Source organism: Lissotriton helveticus, chromosome 10 (assembly GCF_964261635.1).
Source record: "Lissotriton helveticus chromosome 10, aLisHel1.1, whole genome shotgun sequence".
In the NCBI taxonomy this organism is placed as follows: domain Eukaryota; kingdom Metazoa; phylum Chordata; class Amphibia; order Caudata; family Salamandridae; genus Lissotriton; species Lissotriton helveticus.
The window spans coordinates 169,635,406-169,657,121 of NC_136071.1; the positions used below are offsets into that span (position 1 = coordinate 169,635,406).

At 46.1% G+C, this 21,716-nt stretch overlaps 1 protein-coding gene across 1 annotated transcript in view; it reads left to right on the forward strand.

Moving 5' to 3' along the window:
* The first annotated feature begins 10,156 nt into the window (after window positions 1-10,156).
* Window positions 10,157-21,716, forward strand: part of LOC144786065 (cytochrome P450 3A29-like) — a 168,512-nt gene continuing 156,952 nt past the window's right edge. The window contains exon 1 of the mRNA XM_078665010.1: window positions 10,157-10,374. Within this exon, the coding sequence (XP_078521136.1) occupies window positions 10,304-10,374 (71 nt within the window). The 5' untranslated portion in view covers window positions 10,157-10,303. The remainder of the gene's footprint in view (window positions 10,375-21,716) is intronic.

The window sequence follows — 21,716 nt, forward strand, 5'->3', positions numbered from 1 at the left end:
GGAAATTAACTATTTACTAGTACTGGGAGTGACTGGCCTGTAACTACAGGAGAAAGAATGTATGAATGCCTAGACCGATAGGGTTCGAAAACACAGTGCATCTCCACGACAGTGTTTTACCCAGGGATTTTTCTCTGACTGGAATTTGCAAAAGGCCAACATCATTTGCCCAAAGTGTATCAGGAAGCGCACGCAATTCCAGTGGAAGACAATCTTTAGACAAATACATTGGAGAAATCACTCTCTTACCTAAAGTAAGGTGTACTCCCGAAGGAGAACAATGTAATGTTGCATGCAATCTTTTCAGTAAGTCTAAACCCAACAGTTTCTCACCACAACCAGTCGTTAGAATAAGTGGAGCTTCCAATTCACAAGGACCAATAGACAAGGACAAAGGACTAGAAACCGGATTACGAACTGGGGCGCCTGAAAATCCTACTGAAACATTGGTCAAGCCAGACAAAGGTGCACCAGGAAGTTTAGAGTGCATAATAGAACTCTTCATCGCACCAGTATCCAAAAGAAAAGGTTCTACCACACCTGATGTACTCTCCGCAACATAAGGTCCACTCTGGTCTACTGGAACTGACACTACTCCCTCACTTTGTCCTTGGCTATCCTAGTTATCATTATAACCAACACACTCACCTTCAACACAGTAATCCTCAACATAGTACTGGGCAGACTGACAACTCGGAACATTTTGTCTATCAAAATAATTCGCAGAATTCTGTAAGGAAGAGGAACGCTCATTTTGGGGAAACACACCACGTCCCCTACCTCTAGGAGCTTGCTGGAAACCACCACGACCTCTCTGACCAGATACACCATTCGCACGCTGTAGCAAAGCCGGGCAACTATTCTTGAAATGACCTTCCTCTCTGCAATAAGCACACTGATTAGGACCAGAAAAGAATCGCTGCGCATAAGGCTCAGGCTTCTGTAGCAATCTCTGAAACTGTGGAGGTTGCTGAAACTGAGGCTGATTCGTACGAGGCGGATAAGCTTGCTGCAAAAGAACGTTCATCTTTAGATCTTTAGTTTTCTTCTCCGCTTTATCCTTCTCATCTTTATCCCCATTCTCGTAATATTGTGCAGTAGCCAATATCTGGGCCGACGAACAAACAGTCCATGAACTCTCGGAGTCCTTCAACTTATTAGAAAGTTCGGGAAGCAAATTAAAGACAAATTTGTCCACAAACAACCTTTGACCACCTTCCGTACTCATATCCTGACCACTATGATCGAGAAACGTTTCCTCAAACCTAGTGAAGAAATCAGATACACTCTCGTCTTTCTTCTGCTTACATGGTGCTAACTTATCCCAATTCACTCGTAAAGGAGGCATCATCGTTTTCATCAAATTGATAATTCTATCAGGTAATTCTGCAACTAAGGGTTCAGGTTTGGCACCTCCCACCTGTCGACCATCTGCTGCAACAATATTCGCCCACGTATCTCCTAATTCTTGCGCATGATTCTCATGACGAATCTTCGCCCACAAAGGTTGAGAGACTACATTACCCATCAAAATATCTATGTCAGCTAAATTCAGAATACACGCATCTACTGTCTGAGACAATTCTTTATAATAACCAGCAGGATTCTTACGAGGGTCAGGTAAGGTCTGCTTAATAGCCAAGACCTCTGCTCTCTTCCAAGGAACAAGTACCCATACACGCTGAAAATGAGCCTCTGCAGCTTGAATACCCAGATTAACATTAGCAGCAACGGCCTCTCTCCATACAGGAGAAACTTCTCTCATGGGATACTGCTTCACTTTTCTCCGAACGGAGGAATCAGGTTCGTACAACGTCTGAGGCGGTAACCTAGATCTGAAAGCAAGTATCATCTCTATGGCATCTGTAACATCAGATTCTACTATTGTCCCTTTAGCAAACTCTAACTGAACATCGAGCACATCCTGCGGAATCGGACCCAGCTCATTATCTTCCCATTCTTGACGCAGAAAAGTACACATTACATCAAAAACATACCTTTGCTTAGGCGGCTCCCATTGAAAGAAAACATCCATAACCGCAGGCAAAGTATACCTGGAAGCATTTATAATCCATCTACGAGCCAATAAATCCAACACTGCCCGTTCCTCGGAACTGGGAAGCTGACTACGACTCTGCTTACGTTCCGAAACAGGGGTCATATTCAATGACCCAAACAACGGAGACAACAGATTAGCAACAGTTTCGGTCATTCGTTTTCGAGCAGAAGGAGAAGAAGTAGGCGTAAAAACAGGAAAATTAAAATCTTGAGACAAAGTGGGAACAAGAACAGTAGGAGTCTGAGATGCAGAAACAGAAGGCAAAGGAGTTTGAGGCAAAGCTGGAAGCAAAGCTTGCGACCCTAGAGTGGGTTGCTCAGTAGGAGGTAGAACCATCTGTGGAGCACCAGGTGGCTGAACAACAGCAGGAGGTTGAACAACAAAGGGTGGAACAACCGGGGGTAATGGAGGCGCAGTAGCACCCTGCACATAAGGAGGTGGCAATCTCAGTAAATGAGAGATCAAAGGATCTTTCTCAAGGTCTTCAATCACTTTCGGAGGAGAAGACGGCAAGGCCGGATAACATTTATCTATGGCCATGCAACGCTGTCTATCTGAGACTTCACTCGCACGCTCATCTCCGTCTTCCTTAAACTGCCTAGCAGCTTGTAGTACTGACATATTCTTATCATTCCTATCTCTTTTTGCTTGCTTAATTTCTTGCTGTTTGGCTTCCTTTCACCAGAGACGGAAAGAGTCAAACATTGCCGGCCGGTCTATTTAGGGCGACAGGCACGCTGCTGGGGGGTTGGCCGTAGCCTTCTGCAGGGGTGTAGGGTGGGCTTGTGGGGTGGGTGGGGGGGTCTGTTGCTGTTTTTGGGGGATCTTTTTCCTCCTTCCTTCTCCCTTTTTGGTTCTATGGCCCTTGTGTATCCCTTCTTTCGGGGCTCTGTCTCGTCGTCTGTCCCCCTGGTGTCTTTCTGGGGTATTTTTCCGGTATCACGATGATTCTGATTTGCGGGGTGTGTTTTCTATATTTTTAATGTCTGTTTTGTACCGGGTTATTGTTTTCCTGTCTCGTCGCCCGGGGGCGGGTGTATGGATGAGAGTCCCTTCCTTTCCTTCTTCCCCCTTCCTTTCCCCCTCCCCCCCCTTATGCGGGGTTCTTTTCTTTTATTGGGGAACCGCTTCCTATTGTTCTTGTATTTGGGTCCTTTTCTGTGATGTTCGGTGGGACAGGTGGTAGCTGCGGTGGGCGGGCATTGGACGATGTGTGCGGAGGCCTTTCCTCATGTCTGTTGTTTTGACCGGTGCTTATTGGTATGCCTATTTCGTATTTGTTTCTCCTGTGTTTTTTACGATCATTGTATTGCTGCCCGCCGCGGCCCCACCCCTTTGGTTTGTCTCTCGGCCCGCCATACTCCTGTACTCCCTAACCCGTCCTTTAAAAATAAGAAAACTACCTTTCTAATTCTTATCTCCTGTGATTGCTCTAAGATGCTTGTTATTTCTCCTGTTTCTTTGCCTTTATATACTGTGATACTCTGTGCATTGCTCCTGACATTCGGCTCTGTGGTGGCCAGCCCGGTGGGTTGTAGGCCCGTATTTGTGAGCTCTTTCTGTACAATAAAGGTTTTCAAAAAAAAAAAAAAAAAAAACATTGCCGGCCGGCCTTTCTTCTTAAATAGCGCAACTTCCAGATTGTCTAAAATATTTAATTCGAAACTACCATGTTGGGGCCATCGTAAGACACCATCTTTCCTAGTATAGCGGACCCACACTTCATTATAAGTGATAGGACCCACTCCGTGTTTTGAATAGAGCTCATAAGTTGGAGTTCCAACCGGAGGTATCGGACACAAATCCTCCAATCGGGAATCCCTGTTGCAACCACAACTAAACCATTTCCTAATTTTGCTAAGACCAGGCATCTTATAGCTCACTAATCTAGCTTCAAACTTCAAGGGGTTATCAACTATCGATACACTCGCAAATATATGAGCCCCTCGGCTTCGGCTATTGCAACATCCGAATCAAAACCAAGAACCAAAACAAAGTCGTGGGAGCGACCCACTTATACTTAACCAAATATCTGTCACGCCACCAGAAGACCGTCTATCATTTCGCTCTACAAAGAATCAATCGAGGGTCCAAGACAGGGCGACAGTCAGGGCAGCAGTCCTTCGTAGCCGTCGGAAAGCGGGAAGCCTCGCAGCAAATACCTTCAGTCCACGTCGACATACAGGGGTCAATGAAGTGGCGGCCTTCCTCCAGATTTTTCTCACGTGGCTCCTCACGATCCTTGGGCTTGGACCGGTACCGCTTGATGTCGCCCCACGTGTGCGCCAACTGAAGAACCGGGTTTTCTTAAAACCCAGCGGTGCCAGGGACACACCCGAAGTCTTCGGATTCACCTGTCTTGGACTACAGAGACACGGAATACTTCTAGGTGGCGTCAAAGATCAAATTTATTAGCTGCAGCTAGTAACAGTAAACCAAGCGATACAACACGGTGTACAACTCAGGAAACTGCTCAATTTTTGTAGAGCAAGACATCACCTTATATTGACATTTTCATCCCATTACAAATTCACACCCACTGCGGCAAATTCTGACCAATCAAGTACATTTCACATACATTATTACATTCCAAAAAGCTCACTTTACATCGTACCAACCCACAAGTTAATTATTAGGACTGTCCCAAATTCGATTACCACGAGCCGGACAAACCCATAATTGAAAGCACTACCCATGTAATGGAAAGACATAAGGAAAGGAGCAATTCAGATGTTGAATAGGATAAGATATGTGCAAGAAACTAAAGATTAACGATATCCTGAACAGTGATTGAGAAACTCAGACAACGATCAGCTTGAGAAATTGGCTTCGGGAAAGGGTCAGTTTCAGGTGACGGGGTCAGCATCTTGCAGTTCACTCGCAAATCGAAAAGGCCATGTTAATATGTACGTGAACAACAAAGCCCATGCAACTTTATTCGTTCGTTTACTTCCACGGCCTACGTGAGGGCAACATAAAATGGCGTCTCGAGTAACGCAAAACAAAATGGAGTCCGGTCCCGAAAACCACTGAACCTCAATCCAATTCACCCCACCCCAATACACTCCACTGCAGTCCAATCCACATCTCTCTACTCCAATCTATCTCACTCTACCCAATAAAATCCACTCCACCTCAGTTCAGTCCACCCGACTCAATCCAATTCATCCAGCCCACCATACTTCAGTCCACCCCACGGCTCCCCACTCCAGTCCATTCTACCCACTCCAATCCACCCCACTAGTCCAGCCCAATCCACTTCCCTCCCCTCCACTCAAATCCACCCCACTTCAAACCACCCTACTCTAATCGAATTCACCACACTGAATCCAATCCACCCCACCCCACCCCAAACCGATCTAATCCACCACCTCCAATCCACCCCAATCCAATCCACATCACCCCATTTCAATCCACCCCACTCCAATATACTCCATCCAGTCCACCCACTCCAATGTACCCTACCCCACTCAATCAATCCACTCTACCCCAATCCATTCCACCCTAATCTACTCCAATCCAATCCATCCCCTACCTCAATCCACTCCATCCCACTTCACCCTTTTCCATCCCACTCCACTCTACTCTACAACACTGCACTCTATGACACTACACTCTACGACACTCTCTGCTACTGAACTCTACTCAACTCGACAACTCTACTCCCCTTACTCCACTCTACAACACGCTACTACTATAAATCCAGTCTACAACACTTTACTTTCCCCACTCCACTCTAGGACACACTACACCACTAACTTTTAGCCATGCTGAACAGCAGCCACACTAGTGTACAACATTCCAAAAACCTATTGCCAAAACCAATAGCTCATGTTTAGGCAAGACGGTTCACTGATAGAATATTGATGCTAAAAAACATTGATGGTAAAAATATTGAGAAAAAAATATTGATTGTAAAAATATCGACTCCCTATACTTAAACAGGTAAGTACAAAAATATTGAATAAAAAATATCGAAGTTAAAAATATAGATGTAAAAAATATTGATTTCAAAATATAAATAAATAATATATATTAAATATATTATCATTATCTTTAACAAAATAAAGTACATTTAATATACATTTTAACTAAATATAAAAATTAAATGTAATTTAAAAAAATATAAACATGCAAACATAATAATTTATATATATATACATATATTTACTTTAAAATCATTTATTTATTAACTATTATCTTTATTAAATATTTAAACTTTTAAATTATATAAACATGAAATATATACATATATAAATAATTTAAAATTTTTAAAAATCATTCTATAAAATAAATAAAACATTAAACTATTAAAACAAAATTAAAACATACATTTCGCAATACAATAAATATAACAGTAGGGAAAATGTTGGATAGCAAAATAATTAAATGTACTATTCCAACTGCAATGAGTACAACGGTAGGGAAAGTGTTGGATAGCGGAAGGGTAAAAAATACTATTCCCACTCCAAAGAGTGCAACAGTAGGGAGAGTGTTAGATAGCGGAGGGGTAAAATTTACGGATGTATGACGTTACAACGCATGCTTTTACCACGCATGCTGTTACAACGCAGTTTTTACAACGCAAACCTTTACAACTCATAGCGCTTTGGGGTGCTGGATAGTGAATAGTTTAATTTACTATTCCAACTCCAGTCCCCGTGGACACTAGGGAAGGTGTTGGATAGTAAATTAAATCTATTCCCTATCCTAGAGCGCCCCCCAGCGCAATGCGTTGTAATGGTTTTCGTTGTAAAACCTGCGTTGTAAAAGCACTGCGTTGTAAAAGTTTCGTTGTAAAGGATGTTTCCCAAAATTTACTATTCCCACTCCATTGAGTGCAAAAGTAGGGTAAATGTTGGATAGTAGAAGAATTACATTTACTATTCCAACCCCAGTGAGTGCAACAGTTGGGAAAATGTTGGATAGCGTAGGGGTAAACATTACTATTCCAACTCCAGTGAGTGCAAGAGTAGGGAAAGTGTTGGATAGCGGAGGGGAAAAATTACTAATCCCACTCCAGTGAGTGCAACAGTAGGGAAAGTGTTAGATAGCAGAGGGGTAAACATTACTATTCCCACTTCAAAGAGTGCAACAGTAGAGCAAGTGTTGGAAAATGGAGGGTTAAAATTACTGTTCCCTCTCCAGTGAGTGCAACAGTAGGGAAAGTATTGGATAGCATATGGGAAAAAATTACTATTCCCACTCCAGTGAGTGCGACAGTAGAGAAAGTGCTGGATAGCGGAAGGGTAAACATTACTATTCTCACTCCAGTGAGTGCAACAGTAGGGAAAGTGCTGGATAACAGAAGGGTGAAAATTACTATTCCCACTCCAGTGAGTGCAACAGTAGGGAAAGTATTGGATAGCGGAGGGGTAAAAATTACTATTCCCACTCCAATGAGCGCAACAGTAGAGAAAATGTTGGATAGCGGAGGGGTAAAAATTACTACTCCCACTCTAGTGAGAGCAATAGTAGAGAAAGTATTGGATAGCAGAGAAACAAAAATTACTAATGACATTCAAACAATTTAAAACAATTAAATAATCTTAAAAATAATTAAAACATATTTTTAAAATATAAAATTAATTATATTAAACATATAAAAAGACCACTTATTATAATGTTAATTACATATAACAAAAAGGTACAAATATGATATAAAAAATATTAAATACGTTTATAAACAATATTTATTTAAAAGAAGCAAATATTCACAAAAACAAATGTTTTAAAACATAAATGTATTTATTTTATTTCCTACCCTATAACACCACACCAATAAAAAAAGACATCAACATGTTTTGTGTAATTTATTTCCATATTTAACATAGCTAATAATGAATTAAAAAAAAGATAATAAACATTAATCGAGTACACATTCTCTAACACTATAATATCCACAACACACACCTACATTTAATTACACAATTATCATTAATTACTAGTGTGGAGTGGTGTGGCTCACTGGTTAGAGGCGGCAGACCCGTAAGCAGAGAACGGCCTGGGACCAGGGTTCGATTCCCTATGCGGCAGGGCCCTGGATCAGGGTCAAAACAGACTCGATAATTCTCGCCTCGGTGCCTACTCTAACCAGGGAACACACTCGGCAACTCTGGGCATTAAGCTTGCCTCATCTCTACAACGGCCCCCCACAGACGCCGGGGATGCCTGGTTTCACCTTGGAGATACCCAGAAAGGGACCATCTCACAGGGAAAACCAGGACTGGTTCCCCAGCGGTCTTCAGCGCCAGGATACTCCATGGAGTCGCCGTGCGCTTTACAAGTACACCCACATTTACATTTACTAAATAATTAATTTAAATTAATTAACAAATATTTAATAATTCATCAATAAAAAATAAATGACTTCCCACCCTTCACACCATGTATACCTATAACACCACAACAAACACCAGAAATATTTACACAATTGCCATAATTAATTCTTATATAATTAATTTAAATTAATTATCAGCTAATTAATAATTCATCAATAAAAAATAAATTACTTCTCACCGCTTACACCTATAAACACCACAGCAAACACCTCAAATTAATTACACAATTACCATAATTAGTTACTAATTAATTAATTAAAACTAATTAGCAACTAATTAATAATTCATCAATTAAAAATAAATTACTTCCCACCCTTCACACCATTTAAACCTATAAACACCACAACACACCTAAAGTTAATTACACCATTACCATAATTAATTACTAATTAATTAATTAACAACTAATTAGTAAACAATTATTAATAAATTAATTTACACATTTAACACCATAACATCACAATTAAACAAATATTAATAAATAAAAATGATTCAATACATTTTATATAATTAAATGACTTCCCACCCTATTCCCTCATAAACCCACAACCTGCTACAGAATAAAAAACGCAAATTTCAACAAAGAAAATTAATAACTACTATAAATATTCAATAAATGTTATATAATTAAATTACTTCCCGCCATATCCCCCTATAAACCTGCCACCCGCTATGGAACTAAAAACGCTAAATTCAATTAATTAATAACTACTAAAAATAATCAATAAATGTTATATAATTACATCTATAAACACCACAACACATCCTAAAATTAATTACACCATTACCATAATTAATTACTAATAATTAATTAAAATTAATTAACAACTAATTGGTAAACATTTATTAATAAATTAATTTACACATTTAACACTAAAACATCTCAATTAAACAAGTATTAATAAATAAAAATGATTCAATACTTTTTATATAATTAAATTACTTCCCACCCTATTCCCCTATAACCCCACAACCTGCTACAGAACTAAAAACGCAAATTTCAACAAAGAAAATTAATAACTACTATAAATATTCAATAAATGTTATATAATTAAATTACTTCCCGCCCTATTCCCCTATAAACCTGCAACTCGCTACAGAACTAAAAACGCAAAATTCAATCAAAAAATTAATAACTATTATAAATAATCAATAAATGTTATATCATTAAATCACTTTCCACCCTATTTCCCTATAAACCCACAACCCGCTACGGAACTAATAACGCAATATTAAATTTTTTCAAAATGAGTAACTACTAAAATGTTAACACATATAACAAAAATACAAACAATACTTATACAAAAAGCAAACATCAAACACATATAAAATATATACTAAAATACATAACATTAATAAACAATCGACATTTTTAACAACTATATTTTTACACACGATATTAAACACTTCGATATTTTTTAAATCGATATGACTTTCCTAAAATCGATATCCTTGACAGCGAGGATTTTTCTGTCGAAATTCCTGACCCACGATATTTGTGCAATTCGATATTTCTTCCTCAATATTCTTTCTCTGCACCAGGCGAGACCTATTGGCTTTGCCATTGCTTGTTTGTATATCTTTACCTTGAAAAAAATGACATTCTTGTGTGTTGAAGTGCGGGCCTGGGAAGAAATTAATAACGAGGATTTAACGTTACAGTCGGCCTCGTTACCATTAAAAACAGATTACAACGCAGTGTGCACGGAGAGCGAGTAAGGATGGACGTGGGCTGTAATGTCTGGTCACGTGATCAGGACTAACCAGACAGAGCTCAGTTTCCGACGCCCCGTACCGTTTGTAAACAGTGTGAGAGAGTGGGAAAACATCAACCGAAGAAGTGGTGTACGATTGATTACAAGACCCCTCGCGCCTGCCGAGCAAGACAGACGCACAGGAAGACATGGACTTTCTTCCGAATTTCTCGAAAGAAACATGGACTCTGCTTGCCGTCTTGTTGACCCTACTGTATCTGTAAGTGTTGCACCGCACACCTCTCGATTGGCTGTACCAGAGTGGCGCCTACCTATTAGTCTGTCTGAATTACATCCCCTCTGCTGTGTTTCAGCCTTAGGGGTAGGCTACGGTATGATGTCATAAATGCTATAACGTGTGTCGTATACAAATACTTAATCCTGTGCAAGTCGTCTGCAGCTAAACATCAATAAGTGAGTATACAGTATTAAGACATGCAATGCCGTCCATTACACAGTAGATACTTTGAAAGTTTGTATTTTAGAGCCTATACGAATGGTCCTGCCAGAGATTTCGTAGTCTGTGTCGTCATACCGCCAGCCTCCTCATTTTCAGGAAATAGAATCTTTGACAAGTCATTTCCGCACTGTGACTATGTCTTGCAACAAGCACTAACAACGCCATTGCCTCTTTGTGGTTTGGAAACAAAAGGTTTTGTGTGCCGTGGCTGCCCGTGTCAACGCAATACAAGGAGTGTTTTTGTTGTCTCAGATGTTAGATCTGTGTAACTCGAGCCAGGTGTTTTAGCTCTAATACGAGTTGTGTAACAGAGGAGCAGAGCTTCGCAACTTGATGTCTCAGACGTTGGTGATGGGTAGAATCATAGGCATTGCTGTAAATTATAGGCACTAGACTACAAGCGCGGTAGAAGTGCATTAAAAAAGTATGGGAACTGTGAGGCTGCATGCAGAGGAGGCGGAGTCAGTGAGTAAGGGGGCAGGGTCAAAGGCGTGGCTAAAAAAACATTCTGTACTTTTTGGGTCTTTCACTGTCGGGTAGCTGCATATAAAATAACGAGCAGTTTAAGTGAAAAATAAATATTGAAGAAGTTGTTACTGAGTGATAAGTTTATTGTTTGATTAATTACAACCTTAACAATATAGAGCATTGGACAGACATTAAAAAGTAATTTGTTCAAGGAAACAAGTGATTTAAAAACGATTATAGTTATCTTATTATCAGTGGTTATTTCAAATCAATTGCTGTTAGATCAAAGTTCCCAGTGCTTTGAGATTAATTGGTCTTTGTGTACCATATGGATGTAGAGAGCCACCCGAGCTCTCACCTACAATGTATCCTTTCTAGCACGCACGCACACGCAGCCTTGGGGCGGGCTCGCCCCGAGGTATAGATAAACAAGCGGAAGACCGCTCGGGGTCTTTCCGGCTAACTGCATATCAGAGTCTGTGTATAATTATTACTGTGCGAGCACGCACGTGGTAGGCCATACCTCACCACGTTACATTGGCGACGAGGCCGGCTCTCTTCCCACGTGTGCCCGGTGCCTCTGGCCTGCTGCGCTGCCTGCCTCCGGCTGCGGTGCCCACCCGCTGGTGTGTGCCGGTTCCCCTCCTGTCGAGGCCCGCCCACGCGTCTCCCGTGAGGGAGCGCCTTCAGCCGGCGGGACTCGTGGGGCCGGTGCGCTGCTTCAAGATCCTGCAGGTGAGTGTGCCGTCTGCCCCGCCTGCGCGGCCCCGCCTCGCCTCCTCTCGTGTGCCTGCGCGGAGGAGGTGCGCCTGCTGGCCGATAGTGCTCCCTGGATCTCCGACGCCACTCCACGTGCCTGTGGCCTGCGGAGGTTCCGCCTGTTGCTCCCTGCAGCCGGACGCGCTGAGCGCCGCATCTGGCCCCTCCCGCCTCGCTCCTGCTCCCGCAGCTCGCAGGGCGCCCGTCTTCGCTGCTGCCACGTGGGCCCATGCGCCTCGTGCTGGGGAGGACATCAAAAGGACAATTACTTAGAGGAGAAGGGTCGCATCAAGCGGTACGCCATACCACACACGAAAAAAAGAAAAAATAATAAAAAAGGAAATAAAAAGCCACATAACGAGAGGGGGCACATCAAGCATTGCCAAATACAGCACATCAAGCATTGGCAAATACAAGGACTCTTGCGAGCAGCAGCTACCGCCCAGAGCTCCAAGCACCCCGCGCACGCCCAAACTGCGCCCAGTACCCGGTGCCCGTCCACACGACGCTCACGCCCGGAAAGCACCTACACAGCCTGCGTGATACCACGCCATGAACCAGGACGGAGCGGCCCAAGACGGGGCTGGCCAGCCCCCCCAGCAGGCGGTCCAGCCGCCACCAGTCATGCCCGCAGCTCAACAACCGGCTCCGGCTCAAGCTCAAGCAGGGGCAATGGCCCCAGCGGGCCCCCCCACACCTGCGCCTCACGCACATCAGCACGCCGGCGCAGCACCCATACCGCCATTTAGCGAATCTGCGGACCCAGCGACGGCTGCCAGCCGCTGGAAAGCATAGGTCGGTCGCCTCAACCTATACTTCAAGGGCACCAGAGAGACTGATGGAACTGTGAAGAGGTCGCTCCTCATTCTGTATGGGGGTCAAGAAATCTATGATCTGTTTGAGTCGCTCCCTAACACTGGGCCGGAGGACAACTACGAGGCCGCGGTGGCGGCCCTCAATGCGCATTTTGATCCACAGCTTAACAATGATTTTGAAAAGTTCAAGTTCAAACGTGCCTGGCAGATGGACTCCGAGTCGGTCGACATGTACTACTCTCGACTCCGACGGCTTGCAAGCACGTGTCCGTTCACCAATCCTCGTGACGAAATCAGGGATCAGATCATTGTTGGCTGCAAGTCCAAGCTGCTGAGGAAGTTGATACTGAGGCAACCGGGAATCACTCTCGACGAGATCCTCGTCCTGGCTAGATCGCATGAACTGTCCGATGCCCGTGCAGAGGAGATGGAAATAGCGCTGCGCACCCCGGTGATTGCCCCGTCGGCGGCGAGGGCCCCGACCATCAAAGAAGAACGAGTGGATGCAGTACACAGACGATTCCCGCCCGCAAGGCCGCGAGGCGGCCCGCCGAGAGGCGGTCAGTGCGGGTATTGCGGCGAAGACCACCCTGCCTCTGCCACGTGTGGCGCCAAAGGCAAGACATGCCTCAAGTGCGGACGCCTTAATCATTTCGCCGCCGTCTGCCGAGGAGGGAAATTCCGGTCAGCAGGCCCGCGCGCCAGGACTGTGACACAGCGTGTCCGGCAGCTGTCTCTCGACCAGGAGAGACCCCCTCCCGACACAGAGGCTCAAGACCGCCGGCCCAGGTACGAGGACGATGAAGACGACGAAGTATATGTCATCTCCTATGTGAGCCGGGCATCCACGAAAAGACGACCGCCTCCCATGTGTTCCGTCTCAGTTGATGGGACGAGTGTCCACGCGCTGATCGATACAGGGGCGTCCGTGAACGTCATGGACTCGGACCAGTACGAGCGCATGTCCCCGAAACCAACGCTGGCACCGTCCGCGGCACGCATCTACACCTATGGAGGGACGGAGCCCATGCCTCTTCGGGGAGTGATCCAAACCACCGTTGTCAACGGAGAATATTCCACAGTGACCAAGTTCCACATCACTGAGGGCAAGAAGGGCACCCTCCTGAGCTGCCACACAGCAGAGGACCTGGGACTGGTGTTCTTCGCCAACCAAGTGCACCAAGCTCACGCGGACTTCATGCTAAAAGACTTCCCCGAACTGTTCAAGGGCCTCGGCAAGCTCAAGGGAAAGAAGTTTAAGCTGCATATCGACGCGACCGTGAAACCTGTCGCTCTCAGGCACCGGCGAGTGCCTTTCAACCTCAGGCCCCAAGTGGAGGAAGAGCTTCGCAAGCTTGAAGAGTTGGGAGTAATCGAGAAAGTGTCGGGCCCGACACCCTGGGTCTCGCCACTGGTAGTCGCCCCCTAACCGAAGCAGCCGGGGGCCATACGTCTATGCGTGGACATGAGGCTTCCCAACACCGCTGTCAAGCGCGAACGGCACATCACCCCTACTATGGATGACATCATAGCTGACCTCAACGGGGCGAAGTGGTTCTCCAAACTGGACCTCAACTCAGGCTATCATCAGCTGGAGTTAGAGCCGGCTAGCAGGTACATTACCACATTTTCGACGCACGTGGGGCTGCGTCGCTACACCCGGCTCAGTTTTGGGGTCTCGTCGGCAGCCGAAGTCTTCCAAAACGCCATTCGCGAGGTGCTATCTGGCCTACGGGGGGTGATCAACCTGAGTGATGACATCCTAGTATACTCCACGACCCTCGAGGAGCACCACGCCAACTTGAGGGCGACCTTGCAGAGACTCGCCGACAGCGGCCTAACCCTCCACCGCGCCAAATGTGCCTTCTACCAAGAGTCGGTGGACTTCTTTGGATACATCTTTACGAGGGAAGGCCTGAAGGTTGATCCCAAGAAGGCAGAAGCCATCAAAGCAGCCAGCACCCCACGGAGTCAAACCGAGGTCCGCAGCTTTCTGGGCATGGCCACATACTGTGGCCGGTTCATCCCGAACCTAGCTGACATAGCGGAACCCCTCCGAGCCCTCACCCGTGCTGACCAGAAATGGGACTGGACTGCAGCCGCTAACAAAGCGTTCCAGGCCATCAAGGCCAGTCTGTTAGACAACACCACCATGGCCTACTTCCAGCCACGAAGGCGAACCGAATTGATTGTCGACGCCAGCCCAGTAGGGTTAGGAGCCGTTCTGCTGCAAGAGTACGGACCTGAAGAGTGGAAGCCCGTTGCCTATGCCAGCAAGGCCCTGTCTGACACCGAGACCAGGTACGCCCAAATTGAAAGAGAAGCCTTGGCCATCAAATGGGCGTGCCAGCATTTTCACCTCTACCTCTGCGGGCAGGAATTCACAGTAATCACAGACCACAAGCCCCTTCTACCCCTCTTTGCGGGGACGTCACGGCTTGCTCCCCCGCGCATCGAACGGTGGGCCGTCCAACTGCAGGGCTACCGGTTCAAGGTGGTGTTCAGGCCAGGAGCACACAATCCCGCCGACTACCTGTCGCGACATCCTGATGTCATCCCGCCAAAGGCCCTCGCAGACGAAGGGGAAGAAGTGGAGGAGATCGTACACATGATCACACAAGCGGCGTGCCCGGAGAATATGTCACTCCAGGAAATTGGCGACGCCACGGCGGCGGACGAGACCCTAGTGAGGGTCAGACAAGCACTCGAGGGGAATCACTGGGCCCATTTTCTTGATGGCGCATCTCGCCTCCGGCCGGAGGTGAGTCATGCCAGGCAGCAGTTGTGGCAGGTACGGAGTGAACTAAGCATCGGAGACGAGGGAGTGGTGCTACGCGGACACCTCATCGTCATGCCCGAAGGCCTTCAGCAACGAGCCCTGAGTCTAGCCCACGTGGGACACCAAGGTATGGCTAAGACCAAGGCCCGCTTGAGGAGTAAAGTGTGGTTTCCCGCGATGGACAGCCAGGTGGAAGCTATGATACGGTCCTGCCACGCATGCACGATCACGGGCGGAGACCCCGCCCCAGCACCCGTCCTCACGGAAGAAGCACCCCAAGCCCCGTGGGCTCAACTCAGCATTGACTTTGGCAGCTTCCCGGACGGTCGGCACATGTTGGTGCTGGTTGATTCCTTTTCAAAATTCCCAATCGTGGAAATCATCGCGTCCACTGCATTCCCGCAGGTAAAGAAGGTCCTAAACCGAGTGTTTGCCACGATGGGGCTCCCCGAAGAAATCAAGTCCGACAACGGACCCCCCTTTCAAGGGAGAGAGTTTCAGGCCTACTTGGAAGCTCTCCGGATCAAACATCGGAAAATCACACCCCTGTGGCCCCAAGCTAACGGGGAAGTCGAGAGACTGATGCGAACATTAAATAGAGCACTCAGGATAGCAGTGGACAATGGTGAAGACCCGGAGACTGCTCTAGACGATTTCCTTGGAGCTTATCGTCAGACGCCTCACTCAACGACCAAGTGTGCCCCTTCCCATGTGCTGTTCAAGCGAGCTCCAAGGGATGGCATCCCCACTGCAAGCACGTGGGTACCGGAAGAAAGGGACGCGGAGGCCATACAGTCCCGACGACAAGCCACGAACATCAAAGCAAGTGTACACCGTCATGCCAAAGAACCCACTCTCCGGGAAGGAGATGCGGTCATTGTCAAGGATCGCCATCCTGGGTGGAAGTTTCGGACTCCCTTTGAGCCGGAAGTGTGGACAGTGGAACGAGTACAAGGAACCATGATTACAGCCACAAGAGATGGCCAAACTGTGACGAGAAATGTCTCGTGTTTCCGGAAGGTAACCAATGCCCTAGGCGGGCATCAGAGAGCAGAGAGAATGGTACCAGGAGTCCTCAAAGACATGGACTTCGACAACTTTCCTAGTCCTGCACCTACTCCGCCAAGAGAGGACACTCCGCCAAGGCCAATGCCACCTGGCCCTGAAGTGGGGCGGAGTCAGCCAAGGGTCGAAGATGCGAGTGATGGTCCAAGGACAGCCCCGGCTGGGGTTGGCGAACTACCTCGGACCCAGAATCGTCGCTATGACCTGCGGCCCAATCCGAGGCCGAGTCAACGGTTGCTGGACTTTGCCTGGTCATCTCCGTGAACATGAGTCTCCGAAAGTGCCTGCTGAAAGGGACTAAAATAAAGGAGGGATGTAGAGAGCCACCCGAGCTCTCACCTACAATGTATCCTTTCTAGCACGCACGCACACGCAGCCTTGGGGCGGGCTCGCCCCGAGGTATAGATAAACAAGCGGAAGACCGCTCGGGGTCTTTCCGGCTAACTGCATATCAGAGTCTGTGTATAATTATTACTGTGCGAGCACGCACGTGGTAGGCCATACCTCACCACGTTACAATGTCCATCACAAACTCGTGGTGTCAGCAGTCATTGCATAAAGGATCATGTGTGATTGGGAACTGTTGGCGTTAAACCGGGTGCACCATTCATTGTGTTGGTCGGCGGACGGCGCTGCACTTGAGTTATTTTGAGGTGGTCCCGCACCGCCTTTAAGTATTTGCCGATTCATGCCAGTTCCAAAGGGACCAAAGTAGTGAAAATCCAAGTCGTAACGTTGTTGCAAGTCCTTAAGTCAAAAGTTGTTACTCAGTGGAAAATGCACTAAATCTTTATTAGTTAAAGGTACTGAAGGTGTCTGTGTGTAACCAGAGAGCCACAGAATTCAATCTTGGTTGGTGCAGGGGAGAATAGGGACTTGTGTATTTCTAGTGCTGGGTGGTCACAGTGTGCTTTCACTTTTTCTATTACAGGTGCACAGCCTTTTGTTTTTATTTCAAATTCAGATTTCTTATATTTGATAGTTTGGGTGCTCCACTGGTGACGTCTTCCGTCCTTTAGACGTCTGGATTCAATATCAGATGCTGTGCTTCCAAACTAATTTGGTTGCATCCCATTGGGCACACCTTGGGTTCCTATGTACAAAAGGACTCCACAACAAGTTTCTTGGTGCTTTGTTTCAATTTTTAATTGCTTCTGAATGTTTTTTTTGTCATTAATTCGAAATTTCAAGCATTTCATTTGACAGTCAACAATCTTGTACTTTCCATATACACTGTATCAGCTCCAATGCATTTCAGGCTGAAAGCCCTTCTTCGGGGAGCATATCTATAGAAACAAAATCAAAGCACTGGTTTGTATACATATGTCATGTGTCCCTGCCTCTGTATAGTGTCTATTGGTGATGCCCCTTGTGTTCGTGCCGTTGTGTGCTGAAAGTCACTCCCCAAACAAAAAATTCACTTGTGCTTTAATTGTAAATAAAACATGTGCCTGAATCGTGATTGAAACGTGACGTTTGGGACGTAATAACATGTATACCCTTACAGTGTATTCCGCGATATTCTTCTGAGTCCATCTGTAAACGTATCGAAAAAAACGAGTAAATGTGAAGTATCTAAATTGCACGTTCAATCGTGCCTTGTGGGACCGTTTATCACTTGCTTGTCGTCCACGCAGCTGCTGTTCTTCTGACCTATCGCGTTCAGGTTCGTGCCGTGTGTCAGGAGGCAAGCGGCACTTCCGTGTTTGTTAGTTTAGGGAACGCCTATTGTTTACACGCGATGTCACATGTTTACTTTAACCCCTCCGCTGCGCTGAACGTTCCGCGCTGGTGCGGAACGTTCTATTGCGCTTGCGGGGCCGCGATGTTCAACGGACGTGCACAGCACTACCGAGGTAGTGCACGCGACATCCGTTGAACGTGGCCAGCACTCAAGGGGTTAACAAACGGTATAGAGGACAGACTCGCTTAGTGCGTGTCGAGTGTTACGATAAAAATTCAATATAACAAACTATCCAGCTGTGTTAATGACATAAATGGCGTGTATAGCAGTTATGTCATCCAGATTAAATATTGCCATTCAGATTAAAAAACGAAACGTAAAAACGAAAAAAGCGTTATTCGAAAAAGTGGAACAGAACGAGTTCCTATCCCATCTGGTGCCCCCTAGTGTCCATGAAAATTAACTATTTGGTGTAAAAGTGTGAATATGATTATGTTTTGACATATGTATAAGATGTAAGGTCAAACTTGACACCGATGCCATGAAACTTGCTGACATTACGGCCCCGTTAGGGTTGTTTCCGTTCATACAAGGACCAACCCACAATAAAGGCCATACCCTGGACCAGGTTTTTTCCACGAAACCTATCAGCGTATTTCCTTTACGGCCAGTATTATGGTCTGACCACTTTTTAATTACTTTTTCTTGGCTCTCTACCGCCCTCAGACGGGTGAGACCTAAAACAGATGCCAAGCGGACGTCGCGACCTTTTCATTTGCTCTCGGCGGATATGCTATCTGAGGCTCTCATTAGTTTTCCATGTCCTCTTTTGGGCAACCTGGAGGAGAATCTTGTTCTCTTCCAAAAATGGCTCACGGCCAGATTTGAGATCTTAGTCCCCGAGAAGTCGTCTAAATCAGGTGAGAGAAGGGCGTCGGCCCCGTGGTTTACTCCCCAGTTGAGGATGCTACGGCAGGATTGTAAGAAGGCTGAGAGAGCTTGGAGGCGAGTTTACGACCCGACAGAAAGACTGACATTTAGAGCGGTAACCAGAGCCTACCATAAACTGATCTGGGCAGAAAAAAAGACTTATCTAGAGCGCCGAATTGATGAGGCTGAGAACACCCGCAAAGAGATTTTTAAAGTGGTTCAGGATTTCACATCTCCTGTCATGTGTACCCCTACTCATACACACTCAGAACCCTGGATAAAACAACTAGCCACCTTCTTTGTCAAAAAAATTACAACCATTCAGGCCTCCCTTTCTTATTCTTGCCCACAGATGGATCTGAGTCCTTCACCCTTTTTACCCTCTCTGGAGGGTCAGGGCCTTTTTCTCTATGAATTTCCCCCTATGTGTCTTAACACATCTTTGGATCTTCTGTCAGGTCTGAAATCTGGCTCGCCGCTGGACCAGTGCCCGGCTAAATGCCTGGGAAAAGTGGCTCCAGCTCTAAATGCTTTGCTGAACCCTCTTCTGAACTCCTCCCTGTCCACAGGTGTGGTTCTGCAGGCATGGAAGCGCACCATGATTCTACCACTGCTCAAAAAACCTGCCCTAGATCCCCTCATTCATGCAAACTACAGGCCAATCTCCCTCCTCCCTGCATTGGCGAAAGTGACCGAGAGATACGTGCATAGATCGATTTCCAGTTTCATCGAGGGAAACGACCTTTTGCACGCATCGCAATCTGGTTTCCGTGCCAATTTTAGCACGGAGACGGCCCTACTCGAGGTCACTGACGCCATCAGGGAGGTGCTCGATTCTGGGGGAAAGGCCATGTTAGTCCTGCTTGATTTGTCGACGGCGTTCGACCCCGTACCCCGCGAGGGCCTCCTTTTAAGACTCTGGGAATGTGGCCTTCGTGGAACGGTGTGGAACTGGTTCAAATCCTTTCTGGCCGGCCGCCGGCAAACGATCTGGGCGCCCCCTTTCTCCGCTGATATGGCACCGCTAGAGGTGGGGGTCCCACAGGGTTCCATTCTTAGCCCCATGCTTTTTAACATCTTTATGGCCCCTCTGGCGGTGGTGGCGGAGTCCTTTGGCGCCCAGATCATATCCTATGCCGATGATACCCAGCTCCTGTTCTCATGCGACAGGGGCGGGATGTTTGATGGCACACGGATTAGGGAATGTCTAGGTGTGGTTTTTGAATGGTTTAGGCGTCATGGACTGAAGTGCAACTCCGACAAGTCTGAGCTGCTCTTCTTTGGATGCGCTCCCGAGCCAAACTGGAAATCCTGGTGGCCACAGGATATGTTTCCACCTGACAGTGTGTCCTTCAAGGCTGAGAACCTTGGAGTGATAGTGGACAGTGATCTGTCCTTTGGGCCACATATCTTGTGCCTTTCTGGGAAGTGCTTCGGCATTCTGCGGATGCTGAGAAAGTTCCTTCCTTTGGTATCACTCCACCATAGGAAAATAATTGTTCAGGCCTTGATTGGATCACGACTAGACTACGCAAACGCTCTTTTTTTGGGTCTACCGAAGTATCTTCTGACCTGTTTGCAAGTAGTACAGAACTCGGCAGCCCGAGCCATCTATGGACTCCCGAGAAGAGCAGATGCCACTGTATTACTTAACACCTTGCATTGGCTACCCACTCCTAAGAGGATCCTCTTCAAAAGCCTGACATTGGCTTTCAAAGCTCTACATGGCGTAGGTCCCAAGTATATTGGGAAACGCCTTTCTTTTTACAAACCTAGCAGGGTCCTGAGGTCAACTTGTCTCTCCAAAATGACAGTTCCTGCCATTAGGCGTGTCAGAATGGGAGGCCGTTCGTTCCGCTATCTGGCCCCGCGGGCTTGGAACGAACTACCACTGTCCCTGAGACAGGCTACCAGCCTTCTTGTTTTTAGGAAGGGCTTGAAAACATGGCTTTTTACTAAATAATTTTTTGTTTTCTTTTCCTCTTTTAGTCTTCGTTTCAGCTGTTATGTTGCCCTTCTACCTGCAGATATTCTTCGCCCAAGCGCCGGGATGCTCCTCGGAGTAGCCGAGCGCTATAGAAGAAATAAATTAACATAACATAACATAACTCCACCTTCCGTACCTCAGAAAACAGACATCATTTGCCACATGAGTGAATATGTTAACTCTTCAGTTATAGATAACATACTAGTTCCATGTGTTCATTTAACCCATATGGTTTACCAGAGTTCAACTTGTGTATCCAAAAATTCTCCCGACGCAGGAGATATTTATGGTTGTCTGTGCCTTCCTTCTTTTCAATTGTTTCCAAAACTAAAAACTTCATCTGTGAGATATTATGGTTATGTTCACTAAAGTGCACTGCCACCGTCGATTTTTCGTTACAGGTTCGGATGTTTGACTTATGTTAATTGATCCTTGTTTTAATTTTTCGTTCTGTTTTTCCTACGCAGACCTTCCCACATGGGCATTTTAGTAGATATATTACATTGGATGTGTCACACTTGGCCGATACCTTCAGTTTTATATTACGAACCTTCATGGGATGTGTTATTTTACTGCCTCTTATGATGTTGCAGTTTTTACAGTTGGTACAGGGTC